The sequence below is a fragment of the Ursus americanus genome, chromosome 25 (genome assembly GCF_024610735.1).
Source record: "Ursus americanus isolate L20-20 chromosome 25, mUrsAme1.1.p, whole genome shotgun sequence".
In the NCBI taxonomy this organism is placed as follows: Eukaryota; Metazoa; Chordata; class Mammalia; order Carnivora; family Ursidae; genus Ursus; species Ursus americanus.
This window is the reverse complement of record NC_142151.1, coordinates 41,311,918-41,333,167: the sequence shown is the minus strand read 5'-3', so window position 1 is coordinate 41,333,167 and position 21,250 is coordinate 41,311,918. Positions and strand designations below refer to the sequence as shown.

The window sequence follows — 21,250 nt, the reverse complement described above, 5'->3', positions numbered from 1 at the left end:
GATTTTATTTATTTGACAGAGAGACATAGCGAGAGAGGGAACACAAGCAAGGGGAGTGGGACAAGGAGAAGCAGGCTTTCTGTTGAACAGGGAGCCCGATGCGGGGCTGGGACTATGACCTGAGCCGACGCTTAATGGCTGAGCCACACAGCCCCCCCCCCCCCCCCGTATACAAACTTTCTGGGTGAAGTATTGAGAGTATCTGGGGAGGCCACTTTGGATCAGGTGGTCAGCTGTCCTGTGGCATCCCAGACTCAGTATTTCCAGAAGCTTGTCCAATGCCCATTTCTGTCTTTGGGGATTGGACCAGCAGCCTGCCCATTGCCAGGTTCTAGGATAACTGTAGTCTTAAACACCCCCCTGACCTGATCCTACAGCCTGGCACTTGCGGGCAGGGGTGACAGAGAGGAGAAGGAGCAGGGGACTGGGTGAAGGGGCCTTGGGGGGCACGGGCTGACTGGCCCATCCATCTGTCTCTCACAGCGCTGTATTCTTTGCGACCTATCTGACCCTGGCCTGCTGTTCTGGACCTAGGTATGTGACGGCTCGAGGAGCAACTTGTGAGAACACGAGCAGGATCTTGAAAGTTCTGGCCCCAGTCCTGCCCACCCCCAGTGTGCTGTGCACCTCTGAGAGGGCTCTACCCTCTGGGCTCCATCAAGCCTGCCCCTCCCTCCTTTTCTTGGAGCCTCTGAGGTCGCAATGGGGCGGTGTGGATCCACTGATGGGGGTACCTGGGCATATGGCTGAAGGAAGGGGCTCCAAGGACTGGGGATGGGGTGAGGCTGAGACCCCTTGCTCACCACACTGACCTGGCCTGTGGCTGTCGGTATCCCTCATTCCCCTCTGAACTCAGTGGCTTGCCTTGCAGGAGGCATTTCCCATGGAACCTGATTCTCCTGACCATCTTCGTAAGTCATCTAGGGGTGGCTGGGGACGTGTGCTGAGTGGAGATGGTGGGAGGAGGGAAGGAAGGTGGGCTTCGAAGGCCAGGAAGTCTGGGCTGGGGATGTCCAATGTGAGGTCCCTGGTGGAGGCAGGAGTATTTTCACCCCACTTCTCCAAATGGGCTTAGTCTCCCCCTGACTCCACCCACTGTCTCTTTTGTTTGTGATGTTGTTTTAAAGAGGTTTGAATGAAGCATCCTGGAGCTCTGGATAATGAAGAGTGGGTCGTAGAAAGGGGGGGAAGCAGGGCTGCAAAAGAAAGAAGGGGACAGCTAGCGCAGGCCTGAGCTGTGGAAGCGGACATGTGGGGGGGGGAGCAGGTGCAGAGTTGAGGGGTGTGCACCAGGGGTGGAGATCCAGGCTGGGCCTTGAAGGTGTCTGGGCCCCCAAAGGCTGAGTTCTGGAGCTTTCCTTCATCCTGCTTCTTCCAGACCCTGTCCATGGCCTACCTCACTGGGATGTTGTCCAGGTAAAGGGAACAGGTGGAGGGAGACGGGCCACACTGAAGGGAGCCGTTTCGAACGCATCCCTTCAGAGAGCATTCAGATGGGGGGGGGGGTTCAGGCAGGCAGGAAACATTGGCCTGGAGCCCTCTTCTCACACATTCCACTCAACAGTGAGAGCGGGACCTGGCCAGGTCAGCGGGGTGGAGGTGGGGAATGGAGGGGAGCACGGTGACCTCTCTCACGCTGCAGCTTGAAAGACCGCAGGCTGGGTGATCACCCCATTCCCTTAAGCCACCTCCGGGCAGCAGCACCAAGCCCTCCCCACCCTCCACTCGCACCTCTTCAAGACCCTTCTAACGGGAGTTTGAATCTGAGCGTGTTGGGGAGGGCAGGGCCCAGGGAAGAGGCTGGGAAAGCAGAGGGAGGGAGGACCCCGGGCAGGGGGGAGAGGGGGGACCGGAGGTCAAGGGATCAGGTCTGGCAGAGGAGGGTGGGCCCGGGGGAGGGCCGGGGAGCCCAGAAGGCCTGCCTGAAGCCGGCCCTGCGTCCGCAGCTACTACAACACCACGTCTGTGCTGCTGTGCCTGGGTATCACGGCCCTCGTCTGCCTCTCGGTCACCGTCTTTAGCTTCCAGACTAAGGTCAGCTCTGGGGCTCGTGGGCAGGGCAAGGCCTATGGGACGGGAGGCTCCAAGCTTGGGTCCCCGGCTAGGGAGAGGTGAAAGGGGTGAGCAGGGTCTGGGGAGGTCCCCTGGCAGGTGAATGCCGGCTTCTAGGGGGGAGCATGAGGCAGCAGCCTGCTGTGCAGGCCTCCGCCTTCTGGCCAGCACACTGCCCAGCTGGGCCCCCCGGGGATGCCGAGCCCTCCTGCGCAGGCTGACGCCCGTCCCATCCCTGCAGTTTGACTTCACCTCCTGCCAGGGTGTGATCTTTGTGCTGCTCATGACTCTTTTCTTCAGTGGACTCATCCTGGCCATCCTCCTGCCCTTCCAATATGTGAGTTCCCGGGTCTCCCACTGGGGCCCTGGGGCGGGAGGGAGAGCCCACCTTGCCCAAGGGTGCCCTTTCCTCCCCTGCCCTCTAGGGAAGGCCCAGAGCCAAAGGCCTACAGCCTGCCATCCTGTCCAACCCTCCTGGCCCCTGCCCTGGGCTTGTTAGCAGTACAAGCAAACAAGCAACGAGGCTTTTCTTGGCAGGCCTGGGCACCTGCTTGCACCGTGAGCCACATCCGGCTTCACCTTTCTCATCCTCCCTTCTAGGGGGGAGGTGAGGCTGAGGCGGGGAGCACAGCACATTTAAACCCTGGGCAGCGAAGGGAGCACAGGAACTCCAGAGGGCCACCAGGCGCAGAAGGGCCCCAAGAAAGGGCCCCCTGGAGCTCTTGAGGGATCAGCCAAGTCCAGAGAGACAGAATCTGGCTGGCCAGGCAGGCAGGAGGTAGGGAAGTGGGGCTCTGCGCATACCCCGTCCCATTAGAGTATCAGTGGGGCCAGCCAAATCACAGCTGTCCAGTCGGCCCTGGGAAATCCAACTAGGACTGCACAGGGCTCACTGGTGACTGAGGCAGTCAGGCTGCTGCTGATGGAGAAGGGGGCAGGTTGAGGGCATCCCAGGAGGGGCCTGAGATCTAATCCTGGGACCCAAGGGATGAAGCTATTAGAGCCCTGCTAAAGGCTCAGTGCTTATACTCCCCAGCCCCCACCCAAGGCTCCTCTTAGCCACCTTAGGTGCATGATCCCCCCGCTGCCCCTTTTCCGCCAGGCTGGGAGCAGCGTGCCTCCCTCTCCCCTTCCCCCACCCCATCCTGCCCAGCCCTGGTCCCCAGGGTATTGGCTCTAAATCCAGGACATCAGGATTGGTTCTAGCATTTCCTTGGCACTTCCCAGGATCCTGTTGACGAAGGGAGGGACCGGAGCTGGTCTGGGGGCCCTCTGTGTATCTAGGATGGGGGCGCGGTTACAGGAAGGGGCCTCAGAGCTGCAAAGAACCCTTTATATTGACTCAGGGCAGGCTAATGGGTTGCTTGTGTTTCCAGGAATCTTCTGGGGGAAGGCCCTATGGAGGGGGGCATGACTGAAACTTGCAGTTTCCACACCCACCTGGGTGCCCCAGAGATGTATGGGGAGCCAAGGTTGGGCAGGGGTGCTGTTCCAGTCTCTGTAAGCAGTCCTATCATGCACACAGCTGGCTGGGACTCCAGAGAACCTCCCCACCCCCCCCCCCCACACCTCTGAGCCATTTACCCCTTCAGGCAAAGCTAGGGAGTTCCCCCTACAGAGGAACAGGCAGACCCCACACAGGACAGGGATGAGTTCGCCCTGGGGGGAGGGAGCAGCCCTCAGGCTCAGGCCTGGAGGATGACAGGGGTCCCACAGGATGAGTCTCCCTCATCCAGCCTGAGTCTGGGGCTGTGTGTGCAGGGAACAGGTACCAGTCGGCTGGAAACGGCCCTGCCAGTCCCTCCACCATCACTGCTATCCTGGGTTCCCCAGACCCACCCTGAGCCCACAGAGAATCAAGGACCCCTCTCTGTTCTGGGGCTTCTTTTTTTTTTTTTTTTTTAATATTTTATTTATTTATTCGACAGAGATAGAGACAGCCAGCGAGAAAGGGAACACAAGCAGGGGGAGTGGGAGAGGAAGAAGCAGGCTCATAGCAGAAGAGCCCTGATGTGGGGCTTGGTCCCATAACACCGGGATCACGCCCTGAGCCCAAGGCAGACGCTTAACCGCTGTGCCACCCAGGCGCCCCTGTTCTGGGGCTTCTTAGGAACTGCTGGGGGAGGGTTGGGGGAGCTGTGAGAGATGGAATGCCCTAGGGAGGTCTGTTTGAGAGTCTCTGGACTAAACCCTCCTCCCCGCCCCTCGGCCCCCACTGCCCTAAACCCTTCCTCGTGTCTGCTCCACAGGTGCCCTGGCTGCACGCAGTGTATGCCGTGCTGGGAGCGGGCGTGTTTACGTTGGTGAGTGTGGCTCCCTGGGGTGCCCCGCCTTCTCCGCCTCTGATCACCTCCCCAGGTCCCTTCACTGTCCCTGTCTTCCTCACAGTCCTCCTCCCTGACACCTGTGGGTGGGGCAGGGCTCAATGCCACATTCAGGGAACTCTGGTCGCCAAGACACACCAGCTGCTCTGGGCAGGGGAGGAGGGAGGCTGTAACAACAGGATTAGAGCTTTAGACAGAGCTGAGAAGAGGCACCCCTGGGTCCTGGGGAGGGTCAGTGCTGCTCGTGGGGGTGGGAGAATGAGCGTGGCCACGGGGACTAAATTTGTCATTGCTCTCCGTGGGGTAATCTGGGAAGGCTTCCTGGAGCCAGGGCGCTTCCAAGTGTGAGAGATGATGCGCTTAGTTCAGGCTTGTTCTTGGTTGTTCTCACTGCACTGAGATGATGTTGATGACGACGGTGATGATAACAGTAATAGCTAATATTTGTTGAGCACTTCCCCGCACCAGCAAACCCTCCGTGTGCATTTAATCCTCACCATAACTCTACAAAATAGGATCTGTTGTTATCAGATTCAGATGAGGATCCTGAAACTCAGGGACTAAACGACTTGCCCAAGTTCGCACAACATCCTAGGAAGGGGAGGGCCAGACTGCAAACCCGGCTGGCCTGGCTCCAGAGCCCCGCTCTGGCTGTGAGGCCACACGGGGAGGGGCATGGGGCGGCCGGAAGCAGATGGCCAGGAGACAGGAGGTAGCCAGGGGCAAACATCTGCCTGGAACTGCCCACCACGGGCCCTTTGCTCAAGTGGGCTCCAAGCCCCTGAATGTGATGGCAGTCCAGGACCACCCCCCAGGTGCGCAAGCTCATCTCAGAGACATCTCAGGGAGCGCCCAAGGTAAACACGACTGCCAGTGCGAGCGGCGGCCCGACCCTCCTGTCCCTCCCTCATTGGAATGTTCAGCTCAGCTCAGTCTGGCCAGAGTTCGAGGCTTATTCACAGGTTCCGCAGGCTTGTGGGTGATGGACTGGAAAAAATGGAGGGTCAGAACTAGGAGCAGATGTTCTGAGGGGTGTGGATAAGGAACGGGGTGTGGTAGAGTCACCCATTCCTCACGGCAGGTCTTAATTGAGCAGCTACTATGTGTGAGGTGTTGTGCTCTGTGCCCAGGATGCCACCGTCAACAGGAGGGGCACAGTGCATGGCACATAGTGACATTTAGGAAATATCTGTGGAATGAGGAAATGACCTTCAGGCTTGGAACCTGAGTCTGGAAGGGACTGAAAAGGAATCTAGCGAAACTCCAAGCCCTTCCTTTCATAGATGAGAAAACTGGGCCACAAAGAAGTTAAATGACTGGTCTCGTTTCCTGGCAAGATAAGGGCATATCAACTAACCGTGGCCTTGGTCATGACTAGGTTGACCAGTTTATCCCAGTTTACCCAGAACTTCCCCAGTTTGAGCACTGAGAGTCCCACTTTTTGAGGGAACCCCTCAATCCTGGGCAAATCGGGAAGGTTGGTCACCGTACAGCACTTCCTTCTCTTGGCTCCTGCACCAGAGCTCTCTCCTCCCGGCAGGACCTACTTAAAACATGTCAGTGAAGAGGAAGGGGTAGGGAATAGGGCCAGGAGGAAAGGAAGAGGCAGGGTCGCGCTGCGGGGAGCGAGCCTGGGAGGCTCCGGAGGGCAGCATTTGCCAGGGACAAATGGAACAGGAGGGGTCGATGTTGCAGGGCAGAGCGGAGGCGGGCGAGCATCAGTGGGGGTGGGGGACCATCAGTGGGGGTGGGGGACGTTACTTGGCTTCATGCGGATCAGGTCGCAGCTCGGATGTCAGCTAAGCGGGAAGGCTGTACATACAAGTAGGGCTAAATGAACAGTAATCTCTTAAATTTGTTTAATAATCCCCTGTGTTATTAGAATAATAAAAATAATGCCAGTCATCTCTTCCACCCTTTACATTTTACAAAACACTTTCACACCTGTTACCTCATTGGATCGCCACCGCAGCCCAGGGAGGGAGGCTGATGTTTTAAGACCTGCTTTCCACATCTGAAGCCTTGGGTGTGAAGGGCTTCCACAGGTTTCCACTGCCAGTAAGGGGCAGATCTAGGACAGGACCCAGGGGTCCTGTGCCCAGCCTGGTTCATTTCCAGCACCCCGGTGTCCCCCTCAAAGACGACAACTCCTATTAGCTCGGAGTCGGGAAGAAGCTGGGGAGTTCTCTCTAGCAACCCACCCTCTACCAACTCTCCCTGCCCCTGCCCCCACCAGCATTGCCGTCTCTTCTGGATTGTTCCCATGAGTGTGGAAACAGGCTGTAATTTCTCCCGTCTGGAAGCACACACACACACACACACACACACACACACACACACACATCCTCTTCTAGCACGCCCATTTAGAGCAAGAAGCTCTAATAAGGGAACCTACACTGACTACAGGCTTCCCCCTAGAAGTAGAGCGTTCCTATGAAACTTTTCATAAACTGGAACAGCGTCAAGTGAAGAAGCCATTACCATTCATTTATATGGAAGAGATTTCGAGTGTCCCAGAGCCCCAAAATAACCTCTCTTAGGTTTTTCTGCTCCCTTAGGACACATCTTGCTGACCTTATGCACAAAATAAATAGAGATAAGACACAGGAGCTCACAGACACGGCTGCAAGCTGCGGCGGCTTAATGCCAAGATGCTGGGTATAGCTCCCAGGCAAGGAGCTTGGGGGCGCCTCGTTGCTTGGGGTGCATGCCGCCTCTAGAACAGCTCACTGCAAAGCAAATGCTGAATGCTGTGTTGGCTATTTTGTTTTTTTATAAAAGTGAAAATCCTCTTTGGATTTCTTTTGGTTAGTGAAATCGGGGGCTACTGCAGGTCCTTCATGAAAACGAAATGGTGTAACTTGAGTTTTCGACAAGCGGGGGTACCTGTATTTCCAATTCGTCTCCTCCCTTCTCTCCTCCAATCCTTTGCCAATTCTCTCAGCCCTATTAATGCTCTCACCAGGGTCAGCGACGGCCTCCATGTTGCTGAATCCAGAGGTCATCTCCCAGCCCTCACCTTGCCAGACTCAGCCTCTTAGACACGGTCGCTCATTCCTCCACCCAGGTGCATCTTCTGCCCTGGGCATCTTGGCCACCGGCTGTCCTGTTTTCCTCCAGCCTCCCTGCTCACACTGAGCGCCATCGGGCCATCTGGCCATCGGTTTTTCTCTCTCTACCCTCAGTCCCTACGGGACCTCAGACTGTCTCAAGACTTTGAATACCATCTGTAAAGCTGATGGCCCTAAAACTGATTTCCAGCCCAGAATTCCAGACTAGAATTTCCGGTTGCCTACCCGGTATCCCCATTTGGAAATCTACGAGGCACCCCAAACCTATTACGTACAAAACCGAGCGCCTGCTCTCTCCCTGAACCCCTGCTTCTCCCACAGCTTCCCCGTCTCTGTTAATGGCAACTCCGTCCTTCCAGTCACTCAGGCCAAACGCCCTGCTGACATCCTCCACTCCTCCACTCTCTTCACACCCCACATCTGGCCCCGCAGCAAATTCTATTGGCTCCACCTTCTAGCCAGAACCTGACCACTTATCCCCACCTACGTGGCTACTCCCAGGTCCATGTCCCGAATTGCTCCCAATGGGGGGGAGCCCACAGTCTCTGCTCGGTGTGAGCAGCCAGAAGGATCCTGTTAAGTGTGAGTGAGGTCAGATCATCCCTCTGCTTGGCCTCCAGGGATCACTTCCCCGGTCTGCAGGCCGCTGCTGACCTCACCTCCTCCCATGTCCCCTCCCCCCACTCTGCTGCAGCCACCGGGGCCTCCTCGCTACCCCCCTGACATGGCAGGCTCACGGCCAGCCCGCACCTCCGCACCCAAGCTGCCTCTGTCTGTCCCCTCGGATCCATTCACAGTTCTCTGCGTCCCCGCCTTCAGGTGTTCGCTCTGTTTACAGTCCTGTGTGACGTGCACACACACACACACACACACACACTCCCTACTCTTCCCTGCTTTATGTCTCGCCATGGCACTTCTCATCTGGACCTACTCTTACATTTTTCTGATTTTTTTGTTGATCGTTTGTCTCCCAGCAGCAGAATTTAAGTTCCTCGAGGGCAGAGATTTTTATCTGGTTTGTTCTTCGCTGCATCCCCAGTGCCTCGAATAGTGCCTGGCACACAGTAGGTACCCCCTTGATGTGTGTGGGACGAATGGATGCCTGAGAGGCCCGGCCGGCCGCGGGGCCAAGGCTGGCCGAGGCGCGGGTCAGAGCAGAGCAAAGACAGCCGCAGTTGCACAGTGAGTCACAGGGGAGGAGGAACCACGGCGCCTAATTACCAGTTAATGTCTCATTAGGACAGCAACACACTGAAAGGCCCTGGCTCCTCCTGCCAATTATGTAAACAATGGTCAGGAGCGAGGTGCGACTCCCCCAGCTCCCCCAGCTCCGTCCCCTGCCCCTTGTTCACGTGGGTCACCAGGAGGGGTGATGGGCCACAGGGCGCCTGGGGAAGATCTGAGAGGGGGCCCTGGATTCATTCTCCTCCCTCCTCTGAGTTTCCAGTGGACAGAGGCCATCAGAGGCCCAGCCCCACAAGAACTGTCTCGGGGCCTTTCCATTAACCCCAACTCAGAATGTCCTTGACCTCAGTCTGACCCTGCTTCCTGCATCAGTTCTGTCCTGTGGAAGCTGCGGTTCCCTAGTCTCTTCATCTGCCCACCCTGGCAACTCCCAGCCCAGCCTGTGGAGAGTTCTCTGCACCATGAGGGGCCCTCCCAGCATTTAGCTAGAAAGACAAGACAGCACTCAGAGCATCCCTGCCCAGCTGCCGCAAGGAGGATGGGTGAGAAAGGAGAGAGGCGTCAGAGGAGGGTCTGGACCCCCAGTGAGGAGCCTCCTCCCCCACCCCATCCTCCCAGTCGGGGCCTTGGAAGGGCTGCTACAATCAAATGGTTTCGTCTCCTAGAGACCTCAGCCCCTCGCTGACGGTCTCTGTCATCTGGGAGGGCAGAGCGGCCAAGCTGGAGGAAGCTGAGCCTGGGGTGGGGAGCCCAGGTTTCTTCGAGCCGAGGTCCAGCCTTGAGGCACAGGCCCCTCCTAGGCCTCACCTGTGTAGCCTTGGTGCATTCTCAAGAGGCTTTGGCTTTTCTGCCTCACCCCTATCTCATACCCCCCACTGGGCGCCAGACCCAAATGCCAATAGAAGCGGGTGAGTCAGCCCACAGGTACCTCAGGGCGGCCTCATGCTTCTCACCCCCTCATTCCCTCTTCTTGGGTGCTTTCATGTAGAAGCTCATGGAAGGTCAGGCAGGGGAGCGTGAGGGTTTGGCTGGGTGGGATGATGGCGCAAGGTGGAGGGGCTGGGACAGAGCAGGCGGGTCGGGGCAGGGAGAGAGAAAGCGGGTCGGGTCGAGGGTTGGCCAGCAGGTTTCCCACTGTGGCCGAGCTTCTGTGCTTATATGGCTCTACCACAGAGCTGGCCCTTCTTTCGGGAAGCTGAGGTCTCCCAGCCACCTAAATCAGGAGGACAAGCCAGGAGACTTAGGGAAGAAACTAGGTGACAAGCCCAGTAGGAAAGGAACTCTCCCCTGCCCAGCCTGGCCAGTCTGGGGAGTCCAGAAAACATCACAGTCTCTGGGTTTTAAGGAAGATTATCCAGAAGCTGTGTGGATAGGCCAGAGGCAGAGAGGCCAGTTAAGAGGCCACTGCAGAGTCCCAGAGTCAGGGACAGGGTGGCAGGAAGAACGTGTGCTGGTCCGAAGTGGACGCTTCAGGGCCCAATGGTGTTTGGGTGAGTGAAGCTTAGGTAGGAAGATGCTGTGTTTGTAGAGGTGCTGGGCCTCCAACACTGGGTGACCGTGGGGAAGATGCACACAGCCATCTGTCCTCAGCCCCTGGAAGAAAGGAGGGCAGAGACTGAGTCCTCAGAGCTGGCATGGACCTATTTGTGCTGAGGCCTCGAGAGAGCATGCTCCGCACCCCACATACACTCCCACATACCACACACACCCCACAACCCCCCATGTAACACACACACCACACAACAACCCCTCCACGTACCACACACACCACACATGTACCACACACCATGTATGTACACACACACGCACACACATACACAGGCACACAGTGTTACCCACCAAAGCTGGATGAAAGCCCCACTTTTCTGACTCTCAGCCCAATATTCTTTCAACTCTACCTCTGTCCATTTCGCAGGGAAAACAGAGGCCTCCAGATTGACTGCCTCCACAGCAGAAGGACCCAGAGAGGCTTTCTCAACCTCTGAGACCGGGCCTTTTAGCAGTTACTTCCATCCAGCCCCAACAGAGAATTTGTGTCCCCTGTGTCCCCATGACTGGCCTAGGCCATCCCTCCAGGCTCTGGAGGCTTCTGGAAAGAGACTCCTGTTTGCCCCCACCCCACCCCTCTCCCTGCTTTTCTAGTCAGGGCCATGATACATGCCCTATCTTCTTTACCGTTAGAGAAACACGTTGAAAAGCGAAAAGGGCTACACAAACCCAAGGTAGGATATGATTTTATTTTAGTCTTATCTTTATTTCATTCAGAGCTTAGAGGCTCTTTTGCCTCAGTTTCTTACGTGAGCCTGAAAGATCTCGTGAGAACCTTCTCTGTTCCGCCATCCACCCTCCGGCCACTAAAATAGCCCCAACACCTCACCTGAGGCCGCATCTGAACCCTCTAGAAGTTGAGCGCTTTCCTCTGAGGGCTGCAGGTGGGAGGGTGGATTGCCAGGGAACTGCCCCTTCAGGGGGAAAGTGCGCTTGGCGTCCCCCTCCCAGGACTCTCCTCATTTTCACTTCCTGAGGCCCTAATCCTCAGCAACCAACACCCTGCTCAAACCAAGCCCTTCAAACCGACACCTTGACCCGGAGAAGGTGAAAGAAGCCCCCCTCCCAGCCCCCAGGGATGGGGGACTGAGGGAGAGGGGGGTTCAGGGTTCCTGTAGGGAGCAGGGCCAAGGAGTGTCTAACTGGCATGCTGGGGCAGGGAAGGCACAGGGCGCTGCTCTCTTATCCAGAGCAGGGCCAGGAAGAGGTGCTATCAGAAGGGCCGGGGCGCTCTCTAGGTGCCCACATGCGCACTACCCAAACAGTTTTCGAGATCTAGCTCATCCTCTTACCACCGTGACCTTGGGCATGTTATTTGACTTCTCTGTGCCTCAGTGGCTTCATCTGTAAAATGGGCTAATACGAACTATTGCACAAAGCTGTGGTAATAAATAAATAAGGCAAGATATGAAAGGGAAAGTGAAAACAGCCTAGCACCTGGACCTTGGTGCCTTCTCAACTACCATGATAGCTTTTACCCTTATTGTAAATTTTTTTTTAAAGATTTTATTTATTTATTTGACAGAGAGAGAGACAGCCAGCGAGAGAAGGAACACAGCAGGGGGAGTGGGAGAGGAAGAAGCAGGCTCATAGCGGAGGAGCCTGATGTGGGACTCGATCCCATAACGCCGGGATCACGCCCTGAGCCGAAGGCAGACGCTTAACCGCTGTGCCACCCAGGCGCCCCCCTTATTGTAAATGTTAACCTTGTAACTCAGAGCACCAAAATTTGCAGCAGAGTACCTGGGGTTCAAATCCATTCTCTGCCACATTCTAGCTGTGTGGACTGATAAAATCATATCACCTCCCTGTACTTCCGTTTCCTTATCTCTAAAATGCAGATAATAATAGTACATACGTCGTAGGTTGTTGTGACTTGCAAGTGAATTAATATATGCAAAGCCCTTAGAAAGGGCTTAGTAGTAGTAGTAGTCAGGTGCAAGATTTGAACCCAGGTCTGCGTGACTGCCCAGTCCACGTTCTTAAGCACAGTATTACACTCATGCCCTTCCTCAGAGGACCACACATGGGCTCTTTCACACACTTTCATACACTGCTTGCCTTTATCCTGGGCCAGGCTTTCCGGCTCACGTACCTGCCAGACCCTGTTCCTTCAGTGGCCGCCTGGAGGTGCCCCCCAGGACCCAGGGCTGCATGCACGTGTTGTCTGTGCCATTGACACCTTTGACGCTCAGGCCTGTGAAGATGACCATCTTCTATTGGCACCAGGCAACAACGGACCCCCGGTCTCCACTCACGGCCTCTCCTCCACTCCCCTGTTCCCCCCTCCCCGCCCCCGCCCCGCATCCTGGCCAAGGGCACGAGGGCTTAAGGCTGGCAGCCTCTTCCTATAGCATCCCCCAAGCCCAGGCTCACCCCCTAGCCCAGAAAGTGGTGGCAGGGCCAGGCGGGCCCGGCTCCCCCTACAGCCCCCCAGGAAGCCTACAGCGCTCTTGGCCTTGCGCTCTGTTTGTGCTTCTCTTCCCACCTCTTCCAGCCTTCTACACACACACACACACACACACACACACACACACACACGCCCCAAAGCAGTGCCACATGGTGGAAGGAGAACAGGATTTGGGGTCTGTCCTCTTGGCTGTGCGAAGTGGGCAAGTCACGTACACTCTCTGTGCCCCAGACTCCTCAGCTTCGTGATGGACATGGTAACGGAACACCTGTCCCAGAGGCTTGTGTGAGGATTCAGTGAAAAGGTTCACCAACTCTTTTTGTGTGTGTTACTTTAATCCTTCTTTTCAAAGTTTCTAATTAAATAACTTATGAATACATTTATTCATATATTTCAGTTTCTAAAATCTCACATAATATAGATAGAGCAAATGTCATTTGCATGTCCTTCACTACCTTCCTCAGTGGTAAGTGCCGTGGTCAGTTGTCTCTCCTTCCAGACTTTTCTATATGCATTTTATAGGCATCTGCTACCGAGGCTTCTCTGCCATAGTTCTGTGCAGGTTTTGTTGTTCTTGTTATAGAAAAGGGATTTTATGATGTAGATTTTTCTGCAGCCTGCTCTTTTCTCATGATGGCCTATTTCAGAGATGTTTCTGCCTCAGTACTGCTGCCCACAATTTATTTAACCAACCCCTGGTTGAGCGTTCGGGGTTTCCAGTCCCTCACTGTTTGAACCAGCACTGCTGCGAGTGGCCTTGGGTGTGTGCTGCTTTGCACACCCACACTGGCGTTTCTGTAGGATGGACATCGTCCACATGTTAGTTTTTTATGCTGATTCAACACATGATAACCCCAGCTTTTTGTATTCAGTGCCTGTTTGCTGATGGCTCTGAGCTGGCCTCTCCATGCCATGGCTCCCCCGGTGCCTCTCGGCCTCGCCTCTGGGAGGGATAGCAGACATAAGCCTAGGTCCTGGACACAGCAGGCTCAGGCCAAGTGTGTGGCCAGGGGGCCCTGACCAGGCCCTGCCTGGCCAACAGGGCGGACGAGGCAAGCTCGCCTTTGGCTCCTCTGCTCTCTGTGTTCGCCCTCCCCCACCTCCCCCCATCCCCGACCTGCTTCTCCATCAAAATAGGGACAGATGGTCTGGATCCAGCACGAGGGAAATGACTGTCAGCAAGCCCCTCACTTGCTCCGAGACACCTTCCCTCGTATGTAAAATAGTGATGATAATACCCACTTCCTATGAGGTGAGGTGAGATAAAGGATTCGTGTGTGAAAGGGTGACTCAGATGTAAGCAGCCTCCTAGTCCCCCTCTGCCTCTTGCCCCGAGCCTCTCCTCCCACGTGCTCCTCCGGCAGGGTCTCCTCGTGCCCAGCTGGCTTCCAGCTCAAGTACCTGTGACCTTCCAGGCATCAGCGTTCAACCCAGCTATTAGCTCTCAACTAAGATCTTAGCTGCCAGGATGTCAACTATCACCAAGATAGCTGCTCTCAGCGACGACGTTAGTTAACAAGGCTCACCATCACCCAAGGTCATGAGGTTCCTTTCCCCTGCGTAGAGTGCATGCTCATACCGGAATCTCTGATCATTTGCTTTCATTAGACCGTCGGTTGTCTGAAGGCAAGCTCCCTGGAGCATAGTAGGTGCTCGATAAATACTGTGGGGACTAAGTGAGTGAAAAGCTATCAGCTGACGTGCAGGCGTGAGGCTGCAGTGCTGGGTGGTACCAGGCAGCGCAGCTGCACTCTGGGGCAGGCTATCCCAGGTAGCGCCACGTCGATAAGCATCCATGGCCACAGGCCAAGGGCAGGGGCAGAAATCATTTCATTCCTCTTTTCTGCAAGAGCAAAGCCTGCTGGCTGCTCTGGAGGCCTCCTGGGTGGGGTGCTCCCTGGTCAGGCCCAAGCCTTCTAGGTTGAGAGATTCAATTTCATTAGCTCAGCCAGGGGTGACTGGGCTCCGAGAAATCAGCGAAGCACGCCACTGATGGATAAGCCAGAGCAGCAATTTATTAACTTCTGGCAGCATGACCGCTAAGCAGCCTGTAGCATTCAAGTCGGTCCCTCTCCTTGCTCGTTCTCTCTGGAGAGCGAAAACTTCCGTGGGAATCCAAATCCAGACCAGAAGGAGCAGAGCAGAATGAAGGGACACGACACAAAAGAAACGTGCACTGTCCTATGTTTACCCGCAAAACCGCACCATGGTGTGGTCATTATTACTGACCCATTTTGTAGATGAGGACGCTAAGGTCAGGTGGGCAATGGCTAAGGGGGGGGATAGAACCAGTGCTCAAACGCAAGTGTTCTGACGCCTGTCCTGTGTTCTCATGCCCCCTCCCCTCAACGCCACTGAGCTCAGGGAGCCCGACCTGCACCGCACGAGCCCCCCCTTGGCCCTGCTGTGGCTCTCCCTGTTCCTTCTGTTAAGGCTGCATAGCGTACCCTCGTAACATTTCCGCGTCCTTGACGGGCCGCCAGAGATGCCTGGGTCTTGGCAGCAGCCTATGACATGGTCTCAGGGGGGCCCCTCTCCTTCTGCAGGTAATAACTACGTACCCACATTAATAGCCAGCATGCATTCTGCTCTTGCCACGTGTCAGGCACCAGGCCGGGCACTTTGGTCTCATCCTCATTCTCGCAACCTCAGGAGGCAAGCACCCTCGTCTCCCTTTTCCAGATGTGGACTCCAGCTCAGGGAGACTGCCTTGCCCAGGGTCCCGGAGCGAGTGACGAGTGGAATTGAGGCTGCAATTCAGTTCGGGCTGACTTCCAAGCCTGTGCTCGTATTCACCCCCACCTCCCCACTTTCCAGGGTGCCATGCCTTGATGTCCCACATGCTGGCGATGCTCCCTATCGGAGCCTCTGGCCCCTGGGCTCTAGTCCCTTTCCCTCTGTCCCCTTGTCCCCTGCTCCAGCCACACTGAATTCCTCACTTTTCACACCATGGCCCGCACCTCCCCAGGCCTTCTCAGTCTAGCAAACTCCAACTTGTCCTTCAAGCCCCAGGTAAAATGTCACCTCTCCTGGGCCACCTGCCTCCTGCTCAATCAGCCCTAATTATGGCATTTGCTGAGTTTTATTGTAATCATCTGTAAGTGTTCCCCCCTAAGTGGCGAGCCCCAGAAGGCAGGCACGGCATGGTGGTGTCTCTGCCAGCAAGTTGCTGGCACCAACTCTTGCCCCATACATATTTATTGCATAATGAATGTTCCAGAGGACCCCAGGTGCACAGGTCTTCCACACACGAGTGACGGAAGAGCTGGGCACAGCCCAGTTAGCAAGAATGTGAATGGATTTAAAGAATTCCAATCCCATGTGGGCCAGTGGTTCATAACCTTTGAGACACTGGTGGAACTTTCAGGCTTCTTTCTCCCAGAAAACTCCACTGTGCCTGTGAAGCGTCATATGCTATTTCTAGAGGATTCTGCTTCCTATGCTTGGACCCCAGAGAAGAGCTAAGTGGGAGGAGTAGGAGTCAGTGTGGACATGGGGCAGCAGGGGGGCAGAGAGGAGCTGTCTCTGAGGGAATCACTGTTCGTAGTGTTAGGCCAAGAAGGTGCCCTGGGAAGAAAGTGTTTCCTGGCAGGAAACGCATTAAGCCCTGGTGCTGCTTACAAACAGCAAAACAGAATGGCTAAGCTGGGGCCTATGGAGCCAGCCTGCTCAGGTTCGAATCCCAGCTTTGCCACTTCCCAGCTCTGGGACCTCAGGCAAGAACTTAACACCTCTGGGCCATGGTTTCCTCTAGGAATAATCCCTACTCAAGGGATGTTATTAGGACTAAGTGAGCTAATGTCCACAAAACACAGAAGAAGTGCCTGTTCTCTGCTCACTGTTAAATGAACCACTTGTTCATCTGCTTAGAGCAGGGCCCTGAGGCAATGGCGAGAAGACTAGGCCTCAGCTTGAAGGTCCCTTCCTCCAGGAAGCCTTCCTGAGCTCCCTGCCCACACTCACATAGGTCAAGTTCCTTATTATTAGCCACCCTCCTGGGACACTTCCCATTTCTCTTTGGTTTCATTCACATTAATGATTACTTCCACTCTAGACTCTAAGGCCGGGATCTTGCCTGTCTTCTTCTTGACTATTTCCCTGTGCTTGGCACATAGTAGGTGCTTGGGGAAATAGGTGTTAATTAGGGAGGGAAGGTGTTGGGAAAGTTCGAGATTCCGGGCCGTTCCAGGAGGGTCACTGAGCAGCCAAGCAGCGGATGATGGTAGCAAAATGTGTGTGTGGGGGGGGGGGGGGGACACTGGGCCCCTTGGTCGGTGTCACAGTGCCTGGACCTTCTGACTTTTCTCTCTTCCCCCTTCCCTCAGTTCCTGGCATTTGACACCCAGTTGCTGATGGGTAACCGACGCCACTCGCTGAGCCCCGAGGAGTACATTTTTGGAGCCCTCAACATTTACCTAGACATCGTCTACATCTTCACCTTCTTCCTGCAGCTTTTTGGCACCAACCGGGAATGAGGAGCCTTCCTTCCTTCCAAGAATGTCCCCTTGCTGGTACCCTCCCTGTGCTCCTGCAAGCCCAGATATAAAACTAGCTGCCAGCCCATCCTTTGGCCTCCCCTCAGCCCGATGCCCACCCTCACCCTCTGCAGCTTGTGTCCAAGTGTTAGGGGCCCTGCGGAACTGAGGTCACATCCCCCCCCTCTGTGCTGCCCCTTCCCCCCTCTTACGTCTCTCGAAGTGGACAGTCAAGGCTGGAGCCTCCCCTGGGTTTGAGGACCCAAGGGACGAGTGGGAAGAGCCCAGCAGGATTCCAGATGTGGGAAAGAGACCCCAGGAAGCCTAGCTGAGGCCTGCACCCCACTGAGGTTCCTCCTAAGGCTGCCACAGCTGTGTGACCTTGGGACACACTGTCCTATGTCCAATCCACCCCTCTGTTCTTTCCTTCCAGATCAGGCACTGACACTTGTAAGGGGGTGGGAGGAAGCTGGGCGAGGAGGTGAGGCTGTTCTGCAGGTGGGGGGATGTGGGTGGACCAAATGGTTGTCCCAGGCTGCCCACCCTCGCAGCTTTGAGACTAGCAGCACGTTCTAGGCACTTGAGCCCTGGGGTCCATGGAAGGGGGACAGGAAGCCAGTACCCTCTGCCCCTGCCTTGGTTTACCCTCCAGAGTCATGACAGAGCACTGTTGGGGCAGGAGGTGGGGACAGGGGGCCCTGCTCCTACGTGGGGACCTGTCCTAGGGCTGTAAGGGAGGTGGAGCAGGCAGCCCTCTGGGAGGCGCGGGCTCTGTAGTGGCACCAGTTCACCCAGACCTGCATCTCCTTGGGGGGCATTTGAGGTTGGCAGGACTGACCTCTCACCCTCTTCTCTGGACCCCCTGGGTTGTCCCTCACCCTAGGCCTGAGGCTGAGTGGAGTGCTTGGGCCCTAGAGGATTGGATGCTCCGACAGAGGGAGGGTTGTACTAGCTGCTGAACCAGCCCCACTGGGAGGGAATCCTGCCCTGCCCTGAGGCCTCTCTGCACTTCTTCCCTAAACTCTCCCCCATCCGTGGCGGCTGCCATGTGCTGGCTGATCCCCAAGCCAGGCCTCCTGAGGCCTCAGTTGGCAGTGCCCATGTCCCTCCCCCTGGCTTCTCTGGCCACTCAGCCCAGAATCCTAAGCTCCCCTCCATTCCTTATCTCCTTATCTCCCCAATTTGGAAGCTGTTCAGCTGATGCTAACAGCCAGAGCCGGTCCCTCCGGCTGGTCCCATGCGATGAGGTCGGGTCTCCTTATCAGCCTCCAGGCAGCTGAGAGCTGAGACTCGGGCAGGGTGTGCGTCAGCCACCCAGCCCCCTGCAGGCCCGGCTGGGGAGGGGACGAGGGGGCTACACCTGGGGGAAGTGTGTCACGGGCACCTCGCAGCCAGCTCTGGGCCAGTGGAAAGTTACTGGGTGGGGTCAGCGAGGTCAGATACCTGGGCCTTCCCTTGGCCTCTCCCTCCAGGGCTCAGCTCTCTCCTCTATGCCAGGGGTTCTTTTGCCCTTGGAGAGAATGACTAGGTATGTTACCAATCTGTTTTTGACTCTTCCTTCTCCACCCTTCCTGTTTTCAGCTTTCAAGAAATATTGCAGAAATATTTGAAATTTTGTTTCACCTTGGGCATTTGAGGAAAGAGGGAAACAAGAACAGATGGTGGTGTTTGTGTATAAGACAAAGGCAACGGGAGTGTGGCTAGATGCCTACTGTGTTCTGGTCAAAATTAATCCATTAAAGCAATCCTATAAAGGGAGAAGTCCACACATGCCGATCGCAGAGGGAAGAGCTGAGGTTATTGAGAGGATTGGTAACAAGACAAAGGTCATACAGCGAACCTCCTGGGTTGGGGCTGGAATGAGACCGGGTGGTCAGGCCAGACATCTCCTGATGTCTCTGGAGATCTGCTGGCCTCTGTGCCACCCCCCACCACCCCCTTGCCCCCTACTACCCCCACCAAATTTTGTTCTCTGTCGTTTCCACCTTCTAGACACAAGCTGGGGGCATTCTGGTGTCTGATTTCCAGCCTCACTGCTGACGGGCTCATGGTAGTAAGTTGTGAGTCGTTACCTATCAGCGAGATGGAAGACCAAGCCCTGGGCAGTGCAGGGAGAGGCGCCAAAACACTTTCTACTGACTTCCTGATCCGGTTGCCACCTTTCCTCCAAGGTCCCTTCACTTCCTCTCCTAATCTCTGGTCCCACTTCCAAAGGGCTCACTCAGCCTGGGCCTTGGTCATGCTTCCCAGAATCCTCTTGTCCAAGTCCTCCTTTTCCTAGGACAGTTTATGCAGAAATAGGATGGAGAATCTTATCCAAGGCCGAGCTCTGAAAGCGTGGGGAGTGGGGGGAGGTAAGCCCTCAGCAGCAAACAGCAGGACCCAGCAACTTGGCTTTCTCCAGGCTGGGAGAGGATGCTGCTGAGTCTCCCGCTCTGGGTCCTGTGAGGGATCCGGGACCCGCTGAGCAGGCCGCAGAGCCCGGGCTGGGGGCCCTGTGTCCTGCCACACTGAGGCCGGGAGGAGCCCCAGGAACACCTGGCTGGGCTTTCAAGGAGGAAGGGCTGAGGAACAGGAATGCAGGATTAGGAGAAACCGAGAAGCCGGAGCTGAGCAGGTGCCACAATCGGCAGAGGGGGAGGAGAAGCTGCAGGGCCCCTCGCATTTTTGGCAGGGGTGGGGCTGGGCCCAGGAGAGGGTGGCTTGGATTTTATAGAGCTCCAGGCAGCCAGGAATCTGACCATCTGCGATGTGAGGTTGGAGGTTTCCTGCCAAGAGGAAGACAGATCAAGAGATCTTCTCCTGGGATTGCAGCTGGGGTCCCGGGAGGCACATGCAATTCCCCAGAGTCCTGTCCCAACTCCCAGGCGTGTGTGTGGCTCCTGTGTTGCCTGAATCTGGATTCTTCCTCCCAGGGGAGTCAGGAACCAACAGATACCCTTATTTCAAAAGGCTCTGCCTCTCCCTCCCCGGCCCTCCTGGGACAAGGCCAGGACCTCTGGGTTCCCCCAGCAAGCTGGATTTCACACCAGCCCTTTGCTGCCCCTCAGTGGCTGCCTGAGGAAAAGCAGGGCCTGGTTCTGCGGGCGAGAAGACGAAGGGCGGTAAGGTTGCAGGCCGGATTTGGCTTTCATTCATGACCCTTCTCAGACCTCCCCAGACCTTCCTCCTCATCAGCCTCCGATTGCTCCCTGTAGTCCAACCGTTGTCACATCCCTGGGACACTGTGCACCTGTCTGCTGGAAACCACCCTGCGCCGCCCGGCCCCAGAGCTCTCTCCTAAGTGACTGAGGGCAGAGACCGGCCACCACACACTGGCCTCAGCTTCTCGCAGTTGCCCAGGATCCGCACCTGTCCCCTTCCCTGGCCTCACTTTCCTGGTCCGTGACTGACAGGAGATAAGAATAAAATTATGACATCTGAACCCTTTCCTTCGCCTGCCTTTTGCTTGTCGCCTCAGATGGCCGGGGAGGTTTAGCTCAGACTCGATGTGAGAGGTTCACACCAGAGCTGTCTCTCCCAGCGTAGCTAAGTGTGAATTAAATCTCCACACTTATCCTGATGCGGAGAAGGAAACACTGGGGCGCCTGATGTTTAAGATGGTTAAGCGGCTGTCTTTGGCTCAGGTCGTGATCGCAGGGTCCTGGGGGCCAGTCCTGCTTGGGCTCCCTGCTCAGTGGGGAGTCTTTTTCTCCCTCTCCCTCACCCTCTGTCCCTCCCCCAACTCGTACTCACGCATGCGGCGGTCTCTTTCTCTCTCTCTCTCTCTCAAATGAAGAAAAAAGAAAAAAAAAAAAACAAACAAACATTGGTCTTCCTGCCAATATATACCCTTTACAGAAGGTCTCCGAATGCTTGCACCTGTCACATCCTGGCTGGAGGTGCCTCCCAACAGGGGGCCTTTCTGGAAGCCTTTGTGTGTAGTTTTGTTAGAAGAATCTTCCTTATTTTGACCCAAAATCTGTGTCCCTAGAAGGAAAGCCTATGTTGTAGCTGGACAGATCCCCAATAGAGAGCAGCTTTAAGGGTCGCCTCTCCTATGAAGCCTTTCTCTGTCCTCCCCCAGGTACCCTGGCCACCCCCTCCTCGGAGCCCTGCTGCCCTCTCCCACCCCAGCTGCATTTAACCTCTCCTCCTATCTGCTTCTATGTATGACATTTGAGCTCCTTGAAGGCACGAACTGTG

The 21,250-nt window shown here is 55.9% G+C and overlaps 1 protein-coding gene across 1 annotated transcript in view; it reads left to right on the top strand.

Annotated features, from left to right (window-relative positions):
• The window catches only part of FAIM2 (Fas apoptotic inhibitory molecule 2), a 33,186-nt gene extending 12,697 nt beyond the window's left edge, over nt 1-20,489 (top strand). The window contains exons 6-12 of the mRNA XM_045801098.2: nt 484-534; nt 872-911; nt 1,379-1,416; nt 1,947-2,034; nt 2,294-2,389; nt 4,302-4,355; nt 16,916-20,489. Of these exons, the coding sequence (XP_045657054.1) occupies nt 484-534; nt 872-911; nt 1,379-1,416; nt 1,947-2,034; nt 2,294-2,389; nt 4,302-4,355; nt 16,916-17,065 (517 nt within the window). The 3' untranslated portion in view covers nt 17,066-20,489. The remainder of the gene's footprint in view (nt 1-483; nt 535-871; nt 912-1,378; nt 1,417-1,946; nt 2,035-2,293; nt 2,390-4,301; nt 4,356-16,915) is intronic.
• Nucleotides 20,490-21,250: the final 761 nt, after the last annotated feature.